Here is a 21,262-nt window from a genome sequence, read left to right on the forward strand (position 1 = left end):
TGTGGTATTAGACAAGTAAGAGGGTTTTTCTTTTACCTATGTAATTCTTTATGAAGCCATCTAGTTCTACATGCTGATTCTCACCTTGTGTTATCGTTCGATTATAGTCATGTATGGCCTAAAGGCCTTGTGCGACTTGGTAATCCCAGCACTGCTGGATTTTTAATTGGTTGCATTGGAGGGAAAGAGAGCCTCCACCTATTCGCGTTTATGTATTCATATGTTTAGCTCTCAGCGAGCTTACCCCCCTCAGTACACAATCGTGCTCATTTGGGGATTAAAAAAATTAATTAAAAATAGGTTTCTCATGTGAGAAAGGGTCAACCACTTGATGACACCCATTCCAAGTGTATCTCACACAGCAGGAATACATCATGTCCGGGTGAGGCAAATGAGGGAAAGTACCAGCCAGAGAACCCAAATTCATCCTGGAACTTTCTGAAATGCCTTTAACATAATATTAGGTCACATTCTGCCCAGTTCTACCAATGCGGGCAATCACTGACCAATAATGTATATGCCACATATTTAATAAGGACAAGTGAATAAGTTATAAATTTCATTTATTTCATCTTATTAAATTTTGAACTTTGCATGCAAAGTGTATATCAATTTCCAAAACTTAAAACCAATCTGTGAGTAATGTTACCTATTTTATTTTGGTGTCACGCTATATTTTGCAGTATCTAGTTTTAATTTAGATCTTGGCATCGAATAGATAAAATATGTCCTTTGGGGCCAAAATGACAACCCCATACAGGCAGGCAACCTTAATCTGTCTGCCGCTGGCTACTGAACTCAGCTTCTTTACTTGTCTTTGGGAAGGCTGATCTACTCTTGACGCCTTTATGCTGCAATCCCAGTAAAAAGACTTGTACACTGTTTTCTCTTCCTAGAGTTCCCAGGTGGCAGTCTCTTCTTTGCTGAATGGCTACCTAACCAGTATGGTCTGGTGGGTTTCCCCATTGGACTGCTGATATTTTTCCCTATCCTGCAGCACACCATCTGTCTCAGTTCACAGGTCCCGAGAATACTGGCACACCATCTGGTTTCCTTCCCTAGAGTCCCCAGGTGACTGCCTCAAATGTGCAGGATGACTGCCTCCCCATCATAGTCTCGTGGGTTTGCTCACTGGACTGTAATACCCGGCCTCCTACACTTGATAATGGTTGACTGTTTGTCAATATTCTCAACTGATGCTCTAACGTCTCATTGTAAATATTCGACTACAGTGGGGTGTGTGTGTGTGTCTATTATATGACACACTGACACATATATGCAGCTATGACACACATGGCCTTGTATCAAGTAGTTTGTATTATGGTTGCCCCTAGATTATAAATTATCCTTTCAGATCTCAGGAAATGCATTCCCTGAAGGCCCTTCTTTATTATTAGTCACATGGGTCATGTAGGCATTCAAAACAGACTATTTCAGTAATTGGTGTCATTTTTTAGAATTTGATTCTACATACCTTTAAGTGGCAAGTATTCACTTCATTTGGATTTGTATACATCCATATCCCTTTGCAAGGTCATTATTTAGACACCCTGAGAGGTGCATATGGCAAAATCATTGTTAAAGTATGTAGACATTTTTTGACAAAATGAACCTAACGGTGTGATCCAGTACAATCCAGATTGAAATTTGCGAATTGTGATGTCACTATGAAAGCTACGCATATTGATAAAAAAATTTGTACTACCCTCGATTGTGACGATTCCACTCAACATGCTCTTATTTTAACCCATCTTAGTACAAGGCCACCATTGTAAAAGTCCATAGTGATAGATCATTTTCATCTGGAAGTTTCTTATTGACAGTTAAGGTGCAGAGCATTCAATAATCGGGATTGAATAGACGTTGGTTAAAGAAAGTTAGTGTTAAATTTTAAAAGAACAATTTATATTTAACACGAGTAATTGTGCATACATAACCCCATATGACTTGTACTATAGACTAATGCTGAAGTAACATATGGTCTGATTGTGTTAACTGCAGGCATGTATCCAACTCCATCATACAAATTCAAATACACAAAATCTAAATATATTAACCAAATTATATCCATATATCCTCTCTCCACTCATATTCTTTAGTAAGATTTAATGTATATAAAAATTTCGAACAACTATATAATAAGCGGGATATTGCTTGTCAAACATTTCATTATGAGCTAATCAATTCCAAATTAAACCGTTGATACTTAACTCTATTTCAAGCACTTTGCATCTACTTAAAGAGTTAAACATTTTGCAACAAATCTAAATGTTTGGCTATTGAAGGGAAAACTTGCTATCAGTGATATATTGTAAGTCTGTGAACAGTGAACATTCCCAGCCAACAATGAATTTCTTTGTTTCAATTGCTTGAAAGCCTGAATTGTTGAATTTAACATCCCTGAGGGGGTTAGTTAACACCATATTTAACAGGAATTGCTGCTACTAAGATTAAAAATAAATATGGATGTAAACCTCTAACATAACCAAACAATAATTAATTTTGTGAAGAGAGATATATACAAATATAACTTCTCATCAAAGACATAGATAACTACAACACCATATGATATTAATAACTCTTCCACTATAATACGCATCTGAATTCACTGCTTCCTGTAGACAAACATAGAAACAGATTAGTTTATTACCACTTATCTGAAAGCCAGTTGCATACAAAGTGTGAAGTGGAAATTAATTAACACTGTCATGCATGTTTAGAATAAGATAAAAATTGTAGTGCATAATAAAGCTTGATTTTCTAACCACCAAATATATAACATTATGCCCTCCCCACGGTGTGCTAAAGATATGCTTAACATCATGCCTTCTTCCCAGTGTGCTAAAGATATTCATAACATTATGCCCTCCCCACGGTGTGCTAAAGATATGCTTAACATCATGCCTTCTCCCCAATGTGCTAAAGATATTCATAACATTATGTCCTTTCCCCTTCCCAGTGTGCTAAAGATATGTTTAATATCATGCTTCCCAGTTATATGATAAACCTTGCAAAGACCCATTCAGGGATGAGTAAACTTCAGTAAACTTCACATTAGCATATAACAGCAAGTAACTGGGTGAAATAATACTCATGAATCACGTTTTATTTGGGTGTATGTGGATTTAACTGTATGTACCAACAATTCAGTTCAGTTAATTGTACATTAAAACCATTAAAAAATGAAACAGATAATGTTGTCTAATATAAATGTGATTATAAAACTGTGTATATCATCTACTTTTCTCATGCTTTCAAGATGACATGAAATGTGTCCACATGACACTGGTGCCCCTAGCAATATGATGCAATTGAAGGGAATATATACAAGTCAAATAGGTGCTGTAACAAAATAAAGTTTTGTAGAAAAATTACAAAAAATGAGCATTGACCTAGATCTTAAGATAACTTGAAAGATTAATAATAAAATTTGGTTTCAGTCCATGAAGTCTTTCAGAAGTTATTGAGTGGAAATTGTAGGGCAAGTGCAGAGTCAAACAAGTGCCAGAACTCCATAACATTTTCCCAGAAAACACTGAAAATATAATATGTATGGATGGATGGGTGGGAGGATGCGCTAGCATTTAATTGCACCCTAGTACAGCAATAGCCATATGGTTTCAGTTGAAAGTTGGGTTCCAAAAGCTTAACTTAAGTCTTTTTAATGTAAACTTTAAATCCATGAAGTCCATGAAATGTTATTGCAGAAATGGCAGAGTTTAAAGACGAGCAGAGGCAAATTTCCATAAACGTTTGTTGAAAAGTAGAAGTCAAACCTAGCCTAGATATTGTTGATAAAACACGTCATGCCAAATCAGAGGTCCTTCACATGTTATTGAGAAGAAACAAAATAAAAGGGCAAAGTTCGAAGTCTAACAAGGGCATATGACTATACGTATTTGGTGGAAACCAGTGAAAATTAAACTTTACATGGATTTTCTTAACATAGTGTTTTGAACTAAGTTTGATTTTAGTGCATGAAGTGTCACAAATGTTAGTGAATGAAAACGAAATTGAAGAACAAAGAGCGAAGTCAGACATTGGTCAGAACTCTATAAATGTTTGCCATAAAACAATAACAACTGAAATAGACCTAGATTGTCCTAACATAAATCCTCATACCAGATTTAATTTTGAATCCATTAAGTCCTTCAAACATTATTAAGAGGAAACTAAATTGAAAAAGGAAAGTTCTGAAACACACTGATGCCATCATTCCCTATTGCATTCCTGAAAAAATATCAGAAACTTTTTTTTTAACGCAAGGAACATAACTCGATTAAATTTTGCTGGAAAATGGTAAGAACTGAACTTTATAGGCGAGATGTTAAATGCAAAGTGACATACCAAACTTCAACAAAAGTGAATGAGCATGAACAAAATTGTCAGGGTGGGACAGAGAGTACTTTATGTCCCCCCCCACACACATACATACTCAACGTGCATAGATTGTTGGGTTTTGTTAAATAATTGAAATAACCTGAATTAGTGGGATGTATCCTGTATTCTTAGAATTATATTAAAATCTGTCTTGTAATGTGGAATTCACTAGTGCTAATGTATATATCATTCCATATCCTATCATATTTAATTCTTTCATATTTCTACAAAAATTATTTGAGCCTTAAGCCTGTATTGTTGGGTATATATATAGGTCATGGTAAGTGGATTGTTGGGTCTGTGTTTTATAACTTGAATAACTGGGATGTATCCTTTATACTTAGAATTTTATTATAAACTCGATCTTATCAAGTGGTATTCACTAGTACTTGTGTATATATTGATCCATATTATGTATAACTTATTTAATTCTTTCATATTTAAAATAAATAGTTGATCATTAAACTGGTATTGTTGAGTCTGTGTTAATAACACAAATAACCGAGTTGTCTGCTTGATACATAGAATTTTTTAAAAACTCTTTGTTGTCCTATGTTATTCACCCGTGCTAATGTACATATGGGTCTAAAACTTATTGTATATCTTTTGTACTTAATTATTTATGTTAAAAAAAGAAACAATTATTTGAATCATCAACCTGTAATATTCGGTCATAGACCTACAAATTATATATATATATATATATATATATATATATATATATATATATATATATATATATATATATATATATATATATGATAAATTATTTTATTTTATACTCACTGATATAAATTATTGCATGTTAGACTTGCTGATATTATATATCATAAATTATGGTAAACTCATTGATATTGTATATGATAAGTATTGGGCATTAGACCCACTAAATATCAATCTGTTATTAAGTCATGCATAACCTGGCATTTAATTTAGTTGGTTCAACAATATGCACAGGTTCCTAATGTGATTTGTGACAACTGAGCATGTTGATATTTCAAGGCATTGACGTGCATGGTCTTGGAAACATTCATTGGTGTATCTCCAACTGTTTGTGGGATAAGTTTCATGACATGTTTGTGCTGATCATAGAATATATGTCTAGTTTATTCACCATTGACTGGAACTTCAAGTCACAAGGGAAAATATCATGCACATTTGGAAAAAGAAATTTAACAATCATAACAATTATATAAAATGTCCGCCAGTGATGTTATTGAATATCATGCAAAGCAGTCTGGGAAAACCACTTGTAAACACCAGGAATTGATTCATAAAGTTATAGAAGGCTGTCAAAATGTCAAAGACATGTTACAGTCATGACAAACTGCATGAGAAGATCTCACAACAGGGTTTGAACAAACGTTTACACTGCTGATTAAACCAACAAAAGAAATTGCCAAACGTGCTGCGGATATTAAGAGGGTGCAAGGTGGAACAGGTGGCAATGCTAACAGGGAACAAAAGAAGAACCAGATCCAATCGTAAAGTAGCTAAACACACCAAGGATATAAAAAATGCCAATAGAGCAACTGCAGAGACTATTATGCTCTTGCCACAGGCGATTGAGGAATGCAAAGAAGACATTGGAGAAATTGGAGAGACTGTTGGTGTATTTGTAAAAGGCACCCATGCACTTGATTAAAACGTTAGACTGGCAGTTGCCAAGATACTAAATGAGCCACCCGAATAGAAGTTGCAGTTGTCAACACCAATTCACTATTTTAAAGAATCAGCTCACCAGACCATTTTCGCAAATCCAATACATGTCACTCTTAACGGACTCCACCATTAGAAATAGTATGCAATAAAAATGACATCAAGAACACATCATAAATTTATGAGTACTGTATGGCCTAAAATGGTATTTAGAGAGTTTACTGGGAAGAAACCATGTACCGGTGAATGGTATGATCATTATGTATAAATACTTAATTGATTTGTAGGTAGAAGAGCTGAAGAAGGTAAAATTTTATGGAGAGAATATATGAACCTCAACCAGTAATCCAGTAATACCATTGCAGCCACAACAAGATGAATTGTCAAGACAACAAGATGTATTGCCAAGACAACAACAGTGTCCTAGATTGCAAACACTAGACCCGGACATGGAACATATTACAGAAGAAGATAAACAGTATTATAAACAACAGCAAAAAGATGAGAAACAACAATTGCAAAGATGTATTTCAAGAATGTGCACCCAAAAGCAAAGATTTAGCTCGGCTATGACCTGAAAAACTTGCACAAAAAATATGTGCAAAAACACCAGAATATATGCAGACATCTGCACTTGCACCTGCACAAACACAGATAGAAGAAACAAATGCAAAAGCATCAGAACAATAAAACCAACAACCAAAGACAGAAAATGGACTTACTAAACCTGCAAAAATAAAAGCAATGTGAAAACAACCCAAAGAAAAACATCCTGCACCCATGCACCCATACCAGATGAAGAAGAAAAAAATAGGTGGCTGAAACAACAACAAATACAACAAAAGATGTACTCATCAAGAACGTTAAAATGCTTTACCTGTGCTTCCACCAGTACAATATACACGGAAGAAAACATGCAAAAACACAACACTATCCCGCACATGCACCCCAAGGTGAAGTGTTACTTTTACTTCCAACAGGACAAAGTTCACAATGAAGACCTTTTCCCACAGCACAAGATTTACATATGTCTCCAACTTTGTTTGCTGAAATGGAAGCAGCATGTGAAAAATTGGCAGAGTGATTAGATCAATAACCTAGACACAGATTTTACGAATTTGACATAATGGAAGATTACAAACAATGGGTAGGCAAACAAATAAAAAGGTATCAGCAATAGCAATCAAAGCAAGGAGAAGACATTGTTGGCCTGTGTCACCCAAACAACCTCACAGATCTGTTGGAATCAGTTCATGCTGCCAGCAACTCACCAGAAATAATTCATGAGGCTGCATCGATTTGTCCATGATTCCTCACCATTGGCATCATGGACAGAAACATACTGCGCTGATGCATGAGCTAGTTCAAGATATCAGTGATTTATATGGCAAACTTCATTTGTATAACACTGATGATGAGTTCTGAAACAACTGAGACACTTCTTGTGATATGCAAAAGTGTGCTGCGAATCAACAGGTTGCTGTCAATGCAACCCAAAGCATTGCCTTGAATATTATAATCTCATCAACAAAACCAGAATTTGTGTGACTTTTTCTACATGTGTTACTGCAGCAAGTTTATTGCAGTTGGTCTAATATCTTAACACAACCATGTGGTGGTCTGCCTGTAAACAACACATTTGTGTTTTCACCAGCTCGTTGACAGCTTTGGGTGTGGTAGAACTTCCTTCGCCTATGATATTACCTCAATAAATGATGAGGTCTGATGAAGAATTTCGGTGTTGACTAGTAAAGACTCAAACATTTCTATGTGTGAACATGAGCCCACACTTAGCTCTGTCATCTCAGTTAAACTCTGCAGTATCTGGTTGACATTGGAGTCTATGTGTGAACATGAGCCCACACTTAGCTATGTCATCTCAATTAAACTCTGCAGTATCTGGTTGACACTGGACAGTCTATGTGTGAACATGAGCCCACATTTCGCTATGCCATCTCAATTAAACTCTGCAGCATCTGGTTGACACTGGACAGTCGTCATGGACAACAGTTCTTGGTTGGCCAAAAGATGTTCCCAAAAATAAAATTTTGTTTTCCGTTCATCACCTGCATCCGGTACTGGATATAATATTGCACATGACAGTCAGAATTACCTCAACAACACAAATCTGTTTAACCTGTGACACCATCAGTGCCAATTATGAAAGCAGTCTGATACAACTGGCATAGTTGTTCAAGGTTTTACACTGTTTGGGTTTTCACCATCTGTGGAACCAAATGATTTGACACCAATCACTCCCATGGCTTCTGTTTATTGTCCATGTCATAATAATTGGTAGACACTTATTCCTTTTACCCCTGTGGATGAAGACGGGGCACGTGGTAGATCTTCGAGAAGAAACATTGACGATACAACTGAATAAATCGACCTACTATTTAATATAATGACAATGGTACTGGACCTGGTGACATTGTTCATGTACTGTTCACAGGTGCACTGAAAGTGCTTGGGGTATTGTCATCACTGCAATAATCACTAAACAAGGTGCAATGCGAGTTGCTGATAGCATCAAAAACAATGCTGTGGATCGAATTAAAAAGTGGGGATTGCAAGTGGCTCAATCGCTCTGAAATCAGTTACAATACCGGCTCAGTGATTGCAAATCTAGCAATCTGAAGTGGATTACAGTTGAGGGCATGAGTGACAATAGTGGTTTTGCCCTGCATCACTGTATGATTCTGGCTCCTTGTTTGGTTCTTTTCACTTTCATGGATTATTAATGCTGACAACCCATAGGTGCATAATGGGTGTAGTCTTTTTGCTAAAATGGGCAAACGTTATGGGGAATAGCAGTTGTGGTTCTTATAGAATAAAAAGCCAAAAGCCTTCGCTGCTACTCTAGTATAGTTATCAATGAGCTGATGACAACAGTACTGAAGAAGTCTGTATCCAGCTGTTACATTAGATTTATTGCTTTGGGAAAAGCACAAAACAAATTAGAAATACAGAATTTTACAACTTTTACGCAAATATATAAATAATACCTAAAAAATTGAATTAATTAAACAAATCATGATTTATGTCATTCTCTCTCTATCAATATTAGATTTGTTAGACTGTTAACATGTTGAAATATTTTGAAATGTTGTCATAATATAGGGAGAAAAGCAGTTATGCTTTTAGAACTTTTGACCAATCCCATTCTAATATAATGAATTATGTTTCATCTTAACCCTGGTGCTTGCTGACATTTCTGAAAGAATCAGTTTTCCCAACTAAGCGAAAAGAAAAAGATTACAATTTCTGAACTTAAGTAAGAAATTTCAAAATGTTTTGTGAAACTGGGGACACTTCAATTTAGCCTTATGGCCTGCAGTCGAATAGCGAATTTAGTCCAGATGATAAATGGACATCTTGTACTACACTAATATTTGGTCTTATAATAAAGAAACCAAGGTTTTCTTTGTGTGATCTTATTCATGATTCACTCATCAGTATAGTGCTTGGTCAAAAGTGAGAAGACACCTGAGCAAGAAAAGTTGACTTCAATCTCTCTCTCTCTCTCTCTCTCTCTCTCTCTCTCTCTCTCTCTCTCTATATATATATATATATATATATATATATATATATATATATATATATATATATATATATATATATATAATGGTCACTGCATGGATTAAGATGATTTTGAACATCATTTGGTATATGTACACTAATGAATATATTGATTATAGTTAAAAATGATACATTTGTTGTGGGAAACAGTCAGAAGCAGATGCTAATTCTTTTAGCCATTAAAGATTTAAGTAATATTTAAGAAAAATATCTTTAAAAAATGGAATATTAGGTTATGCAAATTCAGAACAGTTTGAAAATGCCTCACAACAGGATCCATAGAACATGAGAAATAATTTGGACAAGCAAAACTCACCTGTAGAATGGATGATAATGTAATTTCTATCCGTATTTATCAAATTCAAACTGAAGTTTCACAATATTTAGGTTTAAGGAGATGTACTATAAGAAAGCTAACAATGAAGTCTTAGCAAGATCTTACATCACTTATTTAAATGTTTAAGTAGAGAAATAACTTGACATTTGAAAACCAAATAATAATTCTTAGTGATGAAACTAAAGATGTTTTCAGCAATGATAAAAAGTTTAAGTAAGGAGAAAACCCAATGAAGAATGTCAGACAGAGTGTTAGGGCTGTACTGTGCATACTTGAAATTCAAGAATATTTTGGAGGTATAAGGTTGAACTGAGGTTTCAAATTCTGTTACAGATCGCTTTAATCCTATTACAGACCTCTCTAATTATATTACCTAGGTCTGCAATTCAGTTATAGATGTCTACAAATGAAACAAAATGTTAAGGTCTTTACTCAAATTAGAGAGGTCTCGAATTAAATTAAAGAGGTATATAATTGATATATAGAGCTCTCTATTTAAATTATAAAGGAATCTAATTGAATTAGAGACATCTCTAAAGAAACTGAGAGGTCTGTAATGAACTGAATATATGTACAAACAGCTGCCCATGTGCTTATTGTCAAGAACTTGTCCAGAATGGATTTTGTTTCAAACAAGACTTAAGAATTTTGTTGAAAACCTTGATGTTGATATCATCATCCTGTCAAGTGTATATACAAAACTTTAGAGGAATTTTAAATGATGGGGAAAGACACACCCCGACTTCCCAGCCAAGGGTTGGGTGGGTGAGGTTACTCCTGAAATTGCTAATATTTGTCTGAACTAAACATTTAATTGGGTACATAATTATGTGTACTTTACACTTGCCAGCATGTTACTGCTTATGTCCTGAAATTTACACAAATCGTTTTCAGCTATAAAGGAGTTTTTTTGTTGTAATGAAATGACATATCTCATGTCATGTGACCTTTTTTTACCAGTTTTCTGAATGAAAATGTTATTGTACATGCTAAATGAAACTTTGGATTTCACTTCAGCAATCTTCCTCTGTAACATGAACATCATGTTCTCTGCCATCTTTGTCTCCTTTTGCAGCAGCAGGCCCCATCTCCCAGTTGTTTCAAGCTCATTCATTTCTAGCTGTCAGTCTGCTTCGCTTAGAGAGTTATAGCAGTTTTATATGTGCTAAGTATACAAGTCACAGCCTTTTCCTGGTCATATAGTAGCAGTTTCTATACCACTCATGGCACCATTACATGCACATGTGCATTGCATGATTTGCAGTTCTTGATTAAAGTCACGCTGAATGGTAATGGCTTACCAGTATGCTTCAGTTTTATTAAAAATTATTGATCACACTCCATTCTATAAAAAGTGGGAATTTTATTTCTTTTTCATAATTTTTTGTCCAGTGTTTTCTGAAGAATTTCTCGTAGAATTGGAGGAATGCTCAGCCTGTATGTAAGACTATATTTGAATGTAAGGTCAGCACCATCTCTATATAGGACGAAGTAAACCCCATGTTAATACGACCATTAAGGAAGAGTAGCGGTCACAAGATTGTCAAGATGGTGAACATACTGGATGTCATATCTGCATAATTTTCATTTACAGTAATTATAGCAACACATTGTGGAAAGGAATGGACATGTAGTAAAGCAACATGAAAAAGAAGTTATATTTTATGCAGAAAAATAGTAAAATTTATGAAAGTTGCTGAAAAACTAAAACCTTTACTCAAACTATTTTCATAAATTTGAGCAAAATAATTATGCTTACATTTTTTTCAGTCAGGGTAGCCTCTTTATTCTTAAAAATTGAACAACACATGACAAATGTCATAGCTGAATTTGTATTCATAATCAATTCTCAACACAAAATTGAAAAATAGAATAGTATGACTATTTTGGAAAAAGGATTCTGAAAATGAAAGAAAAACAACAGAAAAGCTAGGGCTTTTAGAAAGATTGTTATTAGGACTGGCATGTACCTCCTATGGGTATTATTTCTAATGCCGGAGAAGGGCAGACAATTTCAATTTAAATAGCTTTGAGCCCCCAGTCAACAATGCTGATGGTTTAGCTGTATAAAAGACTCAAGGTGAAAGTTATAACAATTTAGTACAATATCAACATATTCAACTATTTCATCTACGATTTCTCAACCATAATTCTTTCGACAAATACAGTGATCTATTCCGTTGCCAGTTACTATCCTCATATGAAATTACAGTCTTAAGAGCATATGTTTGCCTTCAGTGTTGATTCTATTACTCGTCTATTCACCTCTCATTTTTTCTCCTCTGTTACTTCCTGTACCTTGACTCCATGCTCTCCTGGCACTTCTGTAACTCTTTTCCATGTTTTCTTCCTCTCTCCTCTCTGGTACTTATGGTACCCTTGACTCCATGCTCTCCTTGCAATTCTGGAACTCTCTTCCATGCTTCCTTCTAGTACTAGGCCTCTCTCCCAACTGTTTACGTCACAATAGACCTTCCATGTGGTCTCACTGTGTCTTCCTTCTCTTCAATTCTTGGGTGTCGCCTCTCACTCCCACCTGTAAAGCTTCTTCTATAATCTGGTCTCCATGTTCTAATCTCAGGAGAATTAGCCACACTCTCACAGATCTTTCATCAGAATAATGGCAAATAAAATATCAGGTTAACTCACACACTCACATACACCTGGTTCTACAATAATTGTGCTATAACAAAAACAATATGATTGATGACTTCTGAAACATGCATACACATTCTTAATAATAAACTTCTCAATGTAGTAAACTCTCATCATCAACAAAAATCATAGTCATTTCCTACACTATGAATTATAACAACACATAAAATATACAAGTCCAACGATGACTAATTCTATATATATATACTAACAAAGCACATACAAGTTCTAACATTTCAGGCATTTCATTAAGTACAGGCCTTTGCAATTCTATTACTTGGGCAAGAAACATGTCATTGTATCTGCAGAAGAGCACCCCCTCCCACATAATGCAGAAAGGTTGGCAACCATTTTTCTATGCAAGTGTGGTACAGAATAGATTCATTTGTTTTAAATTTCTATCCAAATTATTTTACAACATCCTACTTTGCCTACAACAATAATTTCTAATAATCCATCCACCATGGTACCATGTACTATAAGCACATAACATTCAAAGTAATCAAGAAGAAATCATTCTTGAACAATTTTTCTGAAAATATATTGCATCAAGATTTCCAAGTTCTAAGCTGCATTCTGTGCTGCAGAATCATAACTTAGCATTTAAATCCAAACCAGTGCAAACATTTTTTTATAAATCTAAAGTTTCATTACTCTTGTCCCAGCTAAATTATACATAATAATGTAATTTTATCATATTTTTATTACTGACATTACAAAATGTGCACAGAATAATCAAACAAGGTTAAAATATGTACCAAACCTCTTTATATCAGGGTCAAAACATTGCAAGAAGGCTTGTCCCAATATACAATGCTGATAAGAAAATTCACTTGCAAAAACACTGAAAGACATGTCAATATATAACCACATTATATATTTTTATTCATAAATCATATATTGCATCCAGGAAATTGTAGATTGTAATTCAGTTGTTAATTCAATGGGTATCGAGGTCAATGTTCATTACATGGCCCCCTCTTAAGGACATTTTGTCCCCAGACCTCACAAGAACAGCATACATGTTAGAAAACACATTATTGTACCACATAACCTGAATGTATTTAGAACTTAAGTATGCATTTAATTTTAACCTCTATGCAAAACATTTATAACAAAAATTGGTTTGGTTATATTTGAGATGTAATTTGCTTTTGTGTACACATAAAACAGATACATTAGTAAAAACTTATAAATGGCACTAACAGCTGTCTCACTTGGTGCTCAACATTCAGAGGTTGGTGTTAGGACTGATCAGTCTGGTGTCACGATAATATGACTGGGTGGGACATCATGCTACATGTCAACGGTATGATGCCCCAGTGCAAGACATCACTATACACTGCCACACTGCAGATATCATAGCGATATGACTAAAAAATTGTAACGCTGCATTAAAAATCCAAATCACATGCACACACACACACACACACACACACACACAAATCACACAAAAATGTTCCCATTAATCGATACTACTATCACCCATAGTTGAGAACATTTCATGAAAATTAAAAAGTAATTATACATTTCAACATGTGTACATCACAAAGAAGTATAACAAAGTGGATATAGTGATTAAAATTGATTTAATTATGGAAATGTCTATACAGTCAATTATATTGGGGAAAAAAAACTTACAACCACACCGTTTCAAAAGTACTTCATAGAAGTAGCCAATATAGACTTGTACAAGGAGGAGTCATGATTCAAAACTGGTAATCCTGATGAAAATCATTCAAGATACAGATATAAAAAATTAACACCAAGATAAAGAATAAAATCTATTTCTCGTTTTGGTTGGTTGGGAAGGTTTTCTCTCTAGATGTAGACTGAGATTCTGAAAGTTGTAGTGTTCTGCTTCCCTCTGCACTTAACTTGGGTATCTAATAATGTGTGGGAAATTGCTGGTCATGTCTGCTTCTCCATTTGTTAGATAGTTTAGAACATGCCTGAAATGGTTGGGGTCTCGATATATGAATAGGTGTACACACTTTCAGTGTGATATGCTTTAAAGGACAATTTCACATAACTAGGTATGCCTGAACAGAAGATTATCCATCTGTAAAGTTGAGACAGATATCACAAACTTCCAATCATTAAGATTCAGCATTATTTTCTTATCTTAGGTCTGATAACCTAGGTTAGGTTGGAGTGGGTGTATATACCATGCTTGGGTCTTTAACAGTGGGTAAATTGAGGCTTCCTATGAAAGGGCTCTCAAAATCGTCATCCACTCTGAAAGTATGGAAATGGCATCCACCTCATGAAATGGAGCAACCATTGCATCTGCTAATGGTCCAGGATAAGATAACCTGACAGAGGTTGGTCACAGGTGATTGCATTACTGGGTTGAATAATCCCTACCCTCTTCATCTCTTGCTTCTTGGGTGTTGACAAGAGTCTCTTATTAAATGAAGGTAGTATTCTTAGCCCAACAGGGGTACATTAACCAATTAAGTAGGCATTGTATGATGAGCTGGAACTTGCTTAGCTGGGCAGACTCGGAAAGGATCTTGTCTAGGCAAAAATATAGGACTACGACTACTGCACAAGGGCTTGTGATGTGGAGCCAGACTTTTTTTTTACTTCAGTTTTTGGATGTTTTGGAAACTTCTATATGGGATATTGGGAACATCAAAGTGTGGATCATGGTTTGTACTGACAAAATGTGAGCAGGGTAAAAATGACATATAAGTATTATATCATTAAAAGTAGTTCTTTTGCCCCAGAAATTACATTTTGTTATGACTATAGAGATTGCCTGTTAAATTTCAGAGACAAGTGGTCAAGTCTCAGCATCTTGAGATCTTGCAGTCACGACATTTACAGTGCAGATGTGAAGAAGTTATTATTGCATAGATGATGACAAAACACTTATGGTGGATAATTGTTTGACTCTGCCATAAGTTTGTACAAGATGTATTCACTGCCTATGTCATATATTGAGGAAAAAGCAATTAGGTGGAAGGATGTGTCACAGGTACCTGTGCTCTGCATGGCAGTATGCACCAGAAGTACCTTGTGCTAAAGAAATGTTATCTTGACTTCAGTATGTTTGTAACAGAAGCTATGTCAGTGACTTGTACTAAATAAAGTTCAGTTTACATGCACAGTGAAGTTTTCCGCTATCATATTTTGACTTTATTGTGGGAAACAAATAGTGGTAACTTTCTAAAAAGCCTTTTTCCTTGAACAGAAGTTTGAATCTGGTAATTTGACATTAATGCTGTCTACCTTCATGCAGACTTGTTATATTGTACCTTCAGTGCACCTCATATATGGCAGAACAACATCAAATACACTTAATGGATGTGTTTATTTGTGAACAATCATTTGAAAATTTTGCTTACCTAGTTGCATAGTTGTAGAGGTAAATAGATTTCAGTTTCAATTTGCGGTCATAAACTAAGTAATAGAAAAGAGCAAAAACCAACACGTTTTGTAAAATTCAAGAGATAATGTATCTCCCTAGAATACAAAGTCAAGCAAGATTTATAAAGAACTTACAGTATTGTGAATTAGATTCAAAATAGTCCTTAACATTCTATCACAAGTCCAGATGTATGTGTTGATGTGCCAGTATTCTTGAATATGCTTATGTGCCAGTGGCCTTGGCTGTGGCAATGTGTATTTTGATGTATCACAATAATACAGTCCAAAAACTGGCCTTGTCTGAATTGAATAACTTTCATTCCAGATTAATGTTCCTGTTGAAGAATATTATTGATGAGCACTTTGTATTTCCAGTGAATAATTATTTGAATAAATAATTTCACTCAAATTGAAAACTGAGCACAACAATAAGACTGGCTCTGCTTCAAGATGTTAAGGCTAGAATGAGTGATTTTAAGGAAAGGAATATTATATACCCCTTTACTTGACCAAGGCTGCAATTACCATTTACTGGAAATGCTCTGTCACTGAATGAAATTTTGTTGTTTATTGTTTGTTGTTTTTTTCTAGCACAAATGAACAACTGAGGGAATCGATTGTGCTTGAACCACAATGGTTGATCAAGGCAATGAAGTCCCTCATCACTGCTGAGATGTTTATCTTGAGAAAACATCCCCAAGCCACAAAATATTGGCGCAAGTTTAAAGAAGAGGGAAAGCTGACACAAAAACTACTAGGTTTGTAGACATAGTGTGTTATTAATGTCACAATTATAACTTTAGAGTCCTTCTGCATTAGGGCTATTTGTTTCTTAAAACTTTTATAATAATTACTTACACATTGATGTTGTGTAGCTTATGCTTTTTCATGCCAAGAAAACACTGAATTCAGTGCGACTACAGACTCCTACAGACTAGAGATTTGTCAGTATGATGCAAACCACTTATGCACCTGGCTTGGAACTTATGAAGAATGGTCATAGTTTTCAAGGATGTTTTGCTGTATGGACATTATGTTTGTTCACTAGAGAAAATCTGCCTGTAGCCAGTGTTTACCGCCTAAGCACTCATCCATCTAGTCGTTTCAAATGATCAAATGTTCCGTAATTAATAATTCTGTACCAGTAATGGTTTCTCCCTTTAAAGATTCCAATTCATTAAGAGACATTAAGTCATCTTAAGTATCCCACCTGTTTGGGGTTTGGTTAAACCATTCAAAAATGAACAAATAATGTACAAGTAAGTCCTTAAAAGTGTAAATAAATAACAGCAATAACTTGCCTAACATTAAGTGGCAATGAGAAGCTAGCGTTTTCTTTCTATTAAAATAAAATTGACATGCTGAGTAAAAAATTATGTTATTGTTGGTGTTTCCTTTAAGATTTATAGGTTACTGCATTTGTATGGAAAAATATGAATGAGTTTTTCTAATGGAAATACTACACAACCTCGGGAGTGCAATATACCCATCCGACAAAATGAGTTCATATTTTCCCATACAAATGCTATAACCTTTTTATTATATGCTAATTTTTTTTATTCTGCCTAATGTTTAATGATATTAACAAAATACACGACAAGAAACAAAGTAACTGAATGTATGCTGCATTCCAAACTAAATACACCAGAACATATTCATCGTTACACAACAACAACATTATTATTGTGCACATAACTCTGCAAAGATAAATTTGAACATAGCTGCGTGCTCGACATAACTTTTGAAAGAAAATGGCATGTCTAGTTAAAATTGAAATTTGGAGTCATATTGTGAATGAATGCATATTGCAACAACTTTTCCATTTGATCTGGAATTAATAGATTTTGGTATTTTTTTCGATTCTACAAACTTTTGTGATTATGGACAGGATTTATATGTGACAATTCCACATGAAATACATGGGATTGAAGAAGCGAGGGAGAAATGTGTCGACATCTGCAAATGTGTTTCTGTTTCTGTCATTGAATGTTTGAAATCATAATTTGGGAAAAATATGAAGTCTTTCAATTGCAATTATCAAAAAGTCGCTATGGAATTTAATGCTTATTTCATTTTGAGTGCAGTAAGGAGGATGTAATTGCACTTATCATCGAAATTACAGTACAATTTCGAAATGTGTAATCAAGATTGAGAACCTATGAGATGGCTCATGTAATTCAGATTTGCAGAACTAAGAAAGTATATTTTGAGGAAATTCAGGATGTAAAACTGTAAGTATTTTCTTTTGCCATTCTTACCACCAGCTAAAGAAGACAGTGTATGACTTGTCACTTGTATGTTATTTGTAAAGACCCTTCTTGTGTCTGTTGTATACTGTAGCTAGCCTAAATCCGAAACATTGTATCAACAAATTTAATGCGGAATGTGCCAAAGCAGCTGGGATGTGGCAGTCCATGAAACATCTGTTTTAGTTAATTCAGAAACATTTAAACAACCACAATGTAAATCACCTCTTATGCAAGTGTATATTATCTGTTTACAAATCAAAAGTGCTTGTGTCTGCGTCCGTTGTTTGTTTGCATTAGAGAGTCGTTCCTTTATGCAAGTGAATGCTCTATGCGTATTGGCACGCGAGTTCAGTATCAGGTAATACTGAACGATTCTGACAATGTAAAGTTAACTGAGAAATAAATGAGCATATAATAAGTAAGCTTATAACGTCCATGCTCTCACTCTGCTGTTAGTTCATGTGTATCTGTACTTTTTCTTCCATACAAAGTTAAAACGGTAAGCTCTTGTTGTAAATAAAAGGAATAAGATAGGTAAATCGGGTCATCATGTGTTTAACTCATGTAAACACAAGGACGTACTTGGCATGCACTCAATATAACCAGGTGAGTGTACGCTGGAGATTTAGAATATTGCCAATATTTCTGTTTTTCAGAATAATGTAAGGACAGTCTGAAGGACAGTATGGCCACAAGAAGGGCACTTGGCACACCCAAATTGCATCTATTGCTCGTTGTGCACACTACAAATTATGACTTTTTGACAACTATGGCCAGTAGAGGAAACAAAATGAATCCCCCTCATCATAATTTCCCCAGGACTGTGAGCACTCCAATGTCTCAGGATTTTATGGGACCAACTTGCTAAAGCTAAATATGAGAGCAGCCCAGAAAGAGGGACTGAACATTCAAGGAGTTGATAGCCTCCCACCAAAATGGAGGAGATATGAGTAACTCTTTATGTTCTATGCAGCACATTGTTCCCTGCCGATAGGAAGGTGTTGCTCTGCTCATATTGAACCCCAAATGGTGTGTTGCTCCCATCCTTTAGTGAGGTGGAGCACCAAATAAGCGCATTTACCCCACCCATTAGGGAGGTGGAGCACCATCCCAGCATATTGGTCCCTCCCATTAATGAGGTGGTACACTGGACATCTCATGCCCATGTTAGTGTGTTTCTCTTTCCACTTGGCAGGTGGTGCACTACCCTATGAAATGATCATGAATAATTCATGAACTGGCATGAACTGTTCTTGAATGGTTCATGAAAGTTCATCAAAAGGTTCATGAACTATTCGTGAATTTGCATGAACTGAAAATGGTCAGTTCATGAAATTATGAATTCATGAACTCACACTTCACAAACTGTTCTTGAACAGTTCATGAAATATTGATGAACTGACTTCATGAACAGTTCATAAAAGTTAACCTACAAACTTCATCCTCTAATAATTTTACTTTTCTGCTGTCTGATCTGAAAGAAAGGTGAGGTTAGTTAATTACAGATAACCTCTGATCAACATTGTCTTCAGCTTTTAGTACATTATTTTTGTACCCCACTTTATTTACTGGAATAATTATGGTCCAATTCAAAATTATTTAATCCCTTACACTTAATACACAACTTACTGAGCATTTGTATTATTGGAGAATTTTGTCACTAGTTGCATTTTAACTGAAAGCTGACTATAGGTATAGTCACAGGAATCGGATGTTTTAATCAATAAAATATGACAATCAATTTTGACAACATCATTACACGATAACCTTATCTGTGTGTATGTATGTATGTATATATATATATATATATATATATATATATATATATATATATATATATATATATATATATATATATATATATATATATATACAGATAATGGTTATTTCGTGCTTTCAGAATTGTTTGCTATTTTCTATTGATAAAACAAAAGACTTGTGTGGTATAGGCCCTTAGTATGTCACTAATGCATCCTATCGACTTCCACATGTTGCATATAGCTGCTTCAGGTTTCATCATGTTGTTATTTGCACCTGTATTGTGTACAATTAAACACATTAACTATTTTAGTTTGTTTTAAATTACCAAATTACATCGGATCATAGAAATAGTGATGTCAGGACCACATCTGGTATCGAGATCAAAAGGGTGGGGGGGTATGATAATGTTTAGTGATTTTCAAACAATTCAAAGAGCAAGTTTAAATTAGGTCTGAACAGAATTAGGTCTGAACAAAAACCTCTCCCACTTAAATCATTTTCTTCTAGAGGAACCTTTCAAGATGGTGACCACTTCCTCAATGCAGAATGCACATCTTCCATCAGATTGGTCAGCTCCATTGACCTCCAGCATTTTGACAATTGGCTGATCCACAATATTCGGGTGCATTTCCTTCATCAGTATCTTTTCCATTGTTCATTCACAGGAACTCGATTGGGTCTTCTGCCCAACCTCGAGAAGTTGGATTTTCTACACCAGGACTTTGTCTACTTCTTGATGAATCAGAACATAGTCCAGTTCCACTAAACTAGATAGGTTGAATTTTAACACTGTTACTGGTGCTGTGAACAAAAACATCCTTATCTGCTTACCTTTACTTATTCCTATTGGGATCCATGATGCAGACTGGTTCCCCTAGGACATCCATATGTGTGAGATGCTCCACAGTTCCTCCTTCTCACAAGGTGGAAACCACACAGATATTCTCTATCAACCCTGATCACTTGTAGGACCAATTTTCCATCACCATTTGCTCTGGTGTATGAATTGGGACAGATTCCTGACTTGGGTCCAAATGCATGCACCTGAGGCTCACTCCTAATGGTTTGTACTGCGTCATATTCTGGTTTTGGGTGCTCATTTAGAACCATATTTTCCAGTGTCTTTAGACTCTGGTTGAATTGTCCCTTTAAATCAACAGGCTAGAAATTAAAGCAGTATCTCTGTTGTTGCAAGGGTGCATCAACAGAGTAAGGGATTGATTTGTCATGGTCTCCTCAGACAGCATGTCCATTGTAGTCTCTCCAA

General features: G+C 35.1%; 1 protein-coding gene across 1 annotated transcript in view; it reads left to right on the plus strand.

Moving 5' to 3' along the window:
- LOC149771248 (uncharacterized) overlaps positions 1 to 21,262 on the plus strand; it is a 173,390-nt gene that overhangs the window by 34,372 nt on the left and 117,756 nt on the right. The window contains exon 5 of the mRNA XM_089948690.1: positions 16,577 to 16,743. Within this exon, the coding sequence (XP_089804816.1) occupies positions 16,577 to 16,743 (167 nt within the window). The remainder of the gene's footprint in view (positions 1 to 16,576; positions 16,744 to 21,262) is intronic.

The sequence above is a fragment of the Sinohyriopsis cumingii genome, unplaced genomic scaffold (genome assembly GCF_028554795.1).
Source record: "Sinohyriopsis cumingii isolate HCF-2022 unplaced genomic scaffold, ASM2855479v2 utg002017l, whole genome shotgun sequence".
Lineage (NCBI taxonomy): Eukaryota > Metazoa > Mollusca > Bivalvia > Unionida > Unionidae > Sinohyriopsis > Sinohyriopsis cumingii.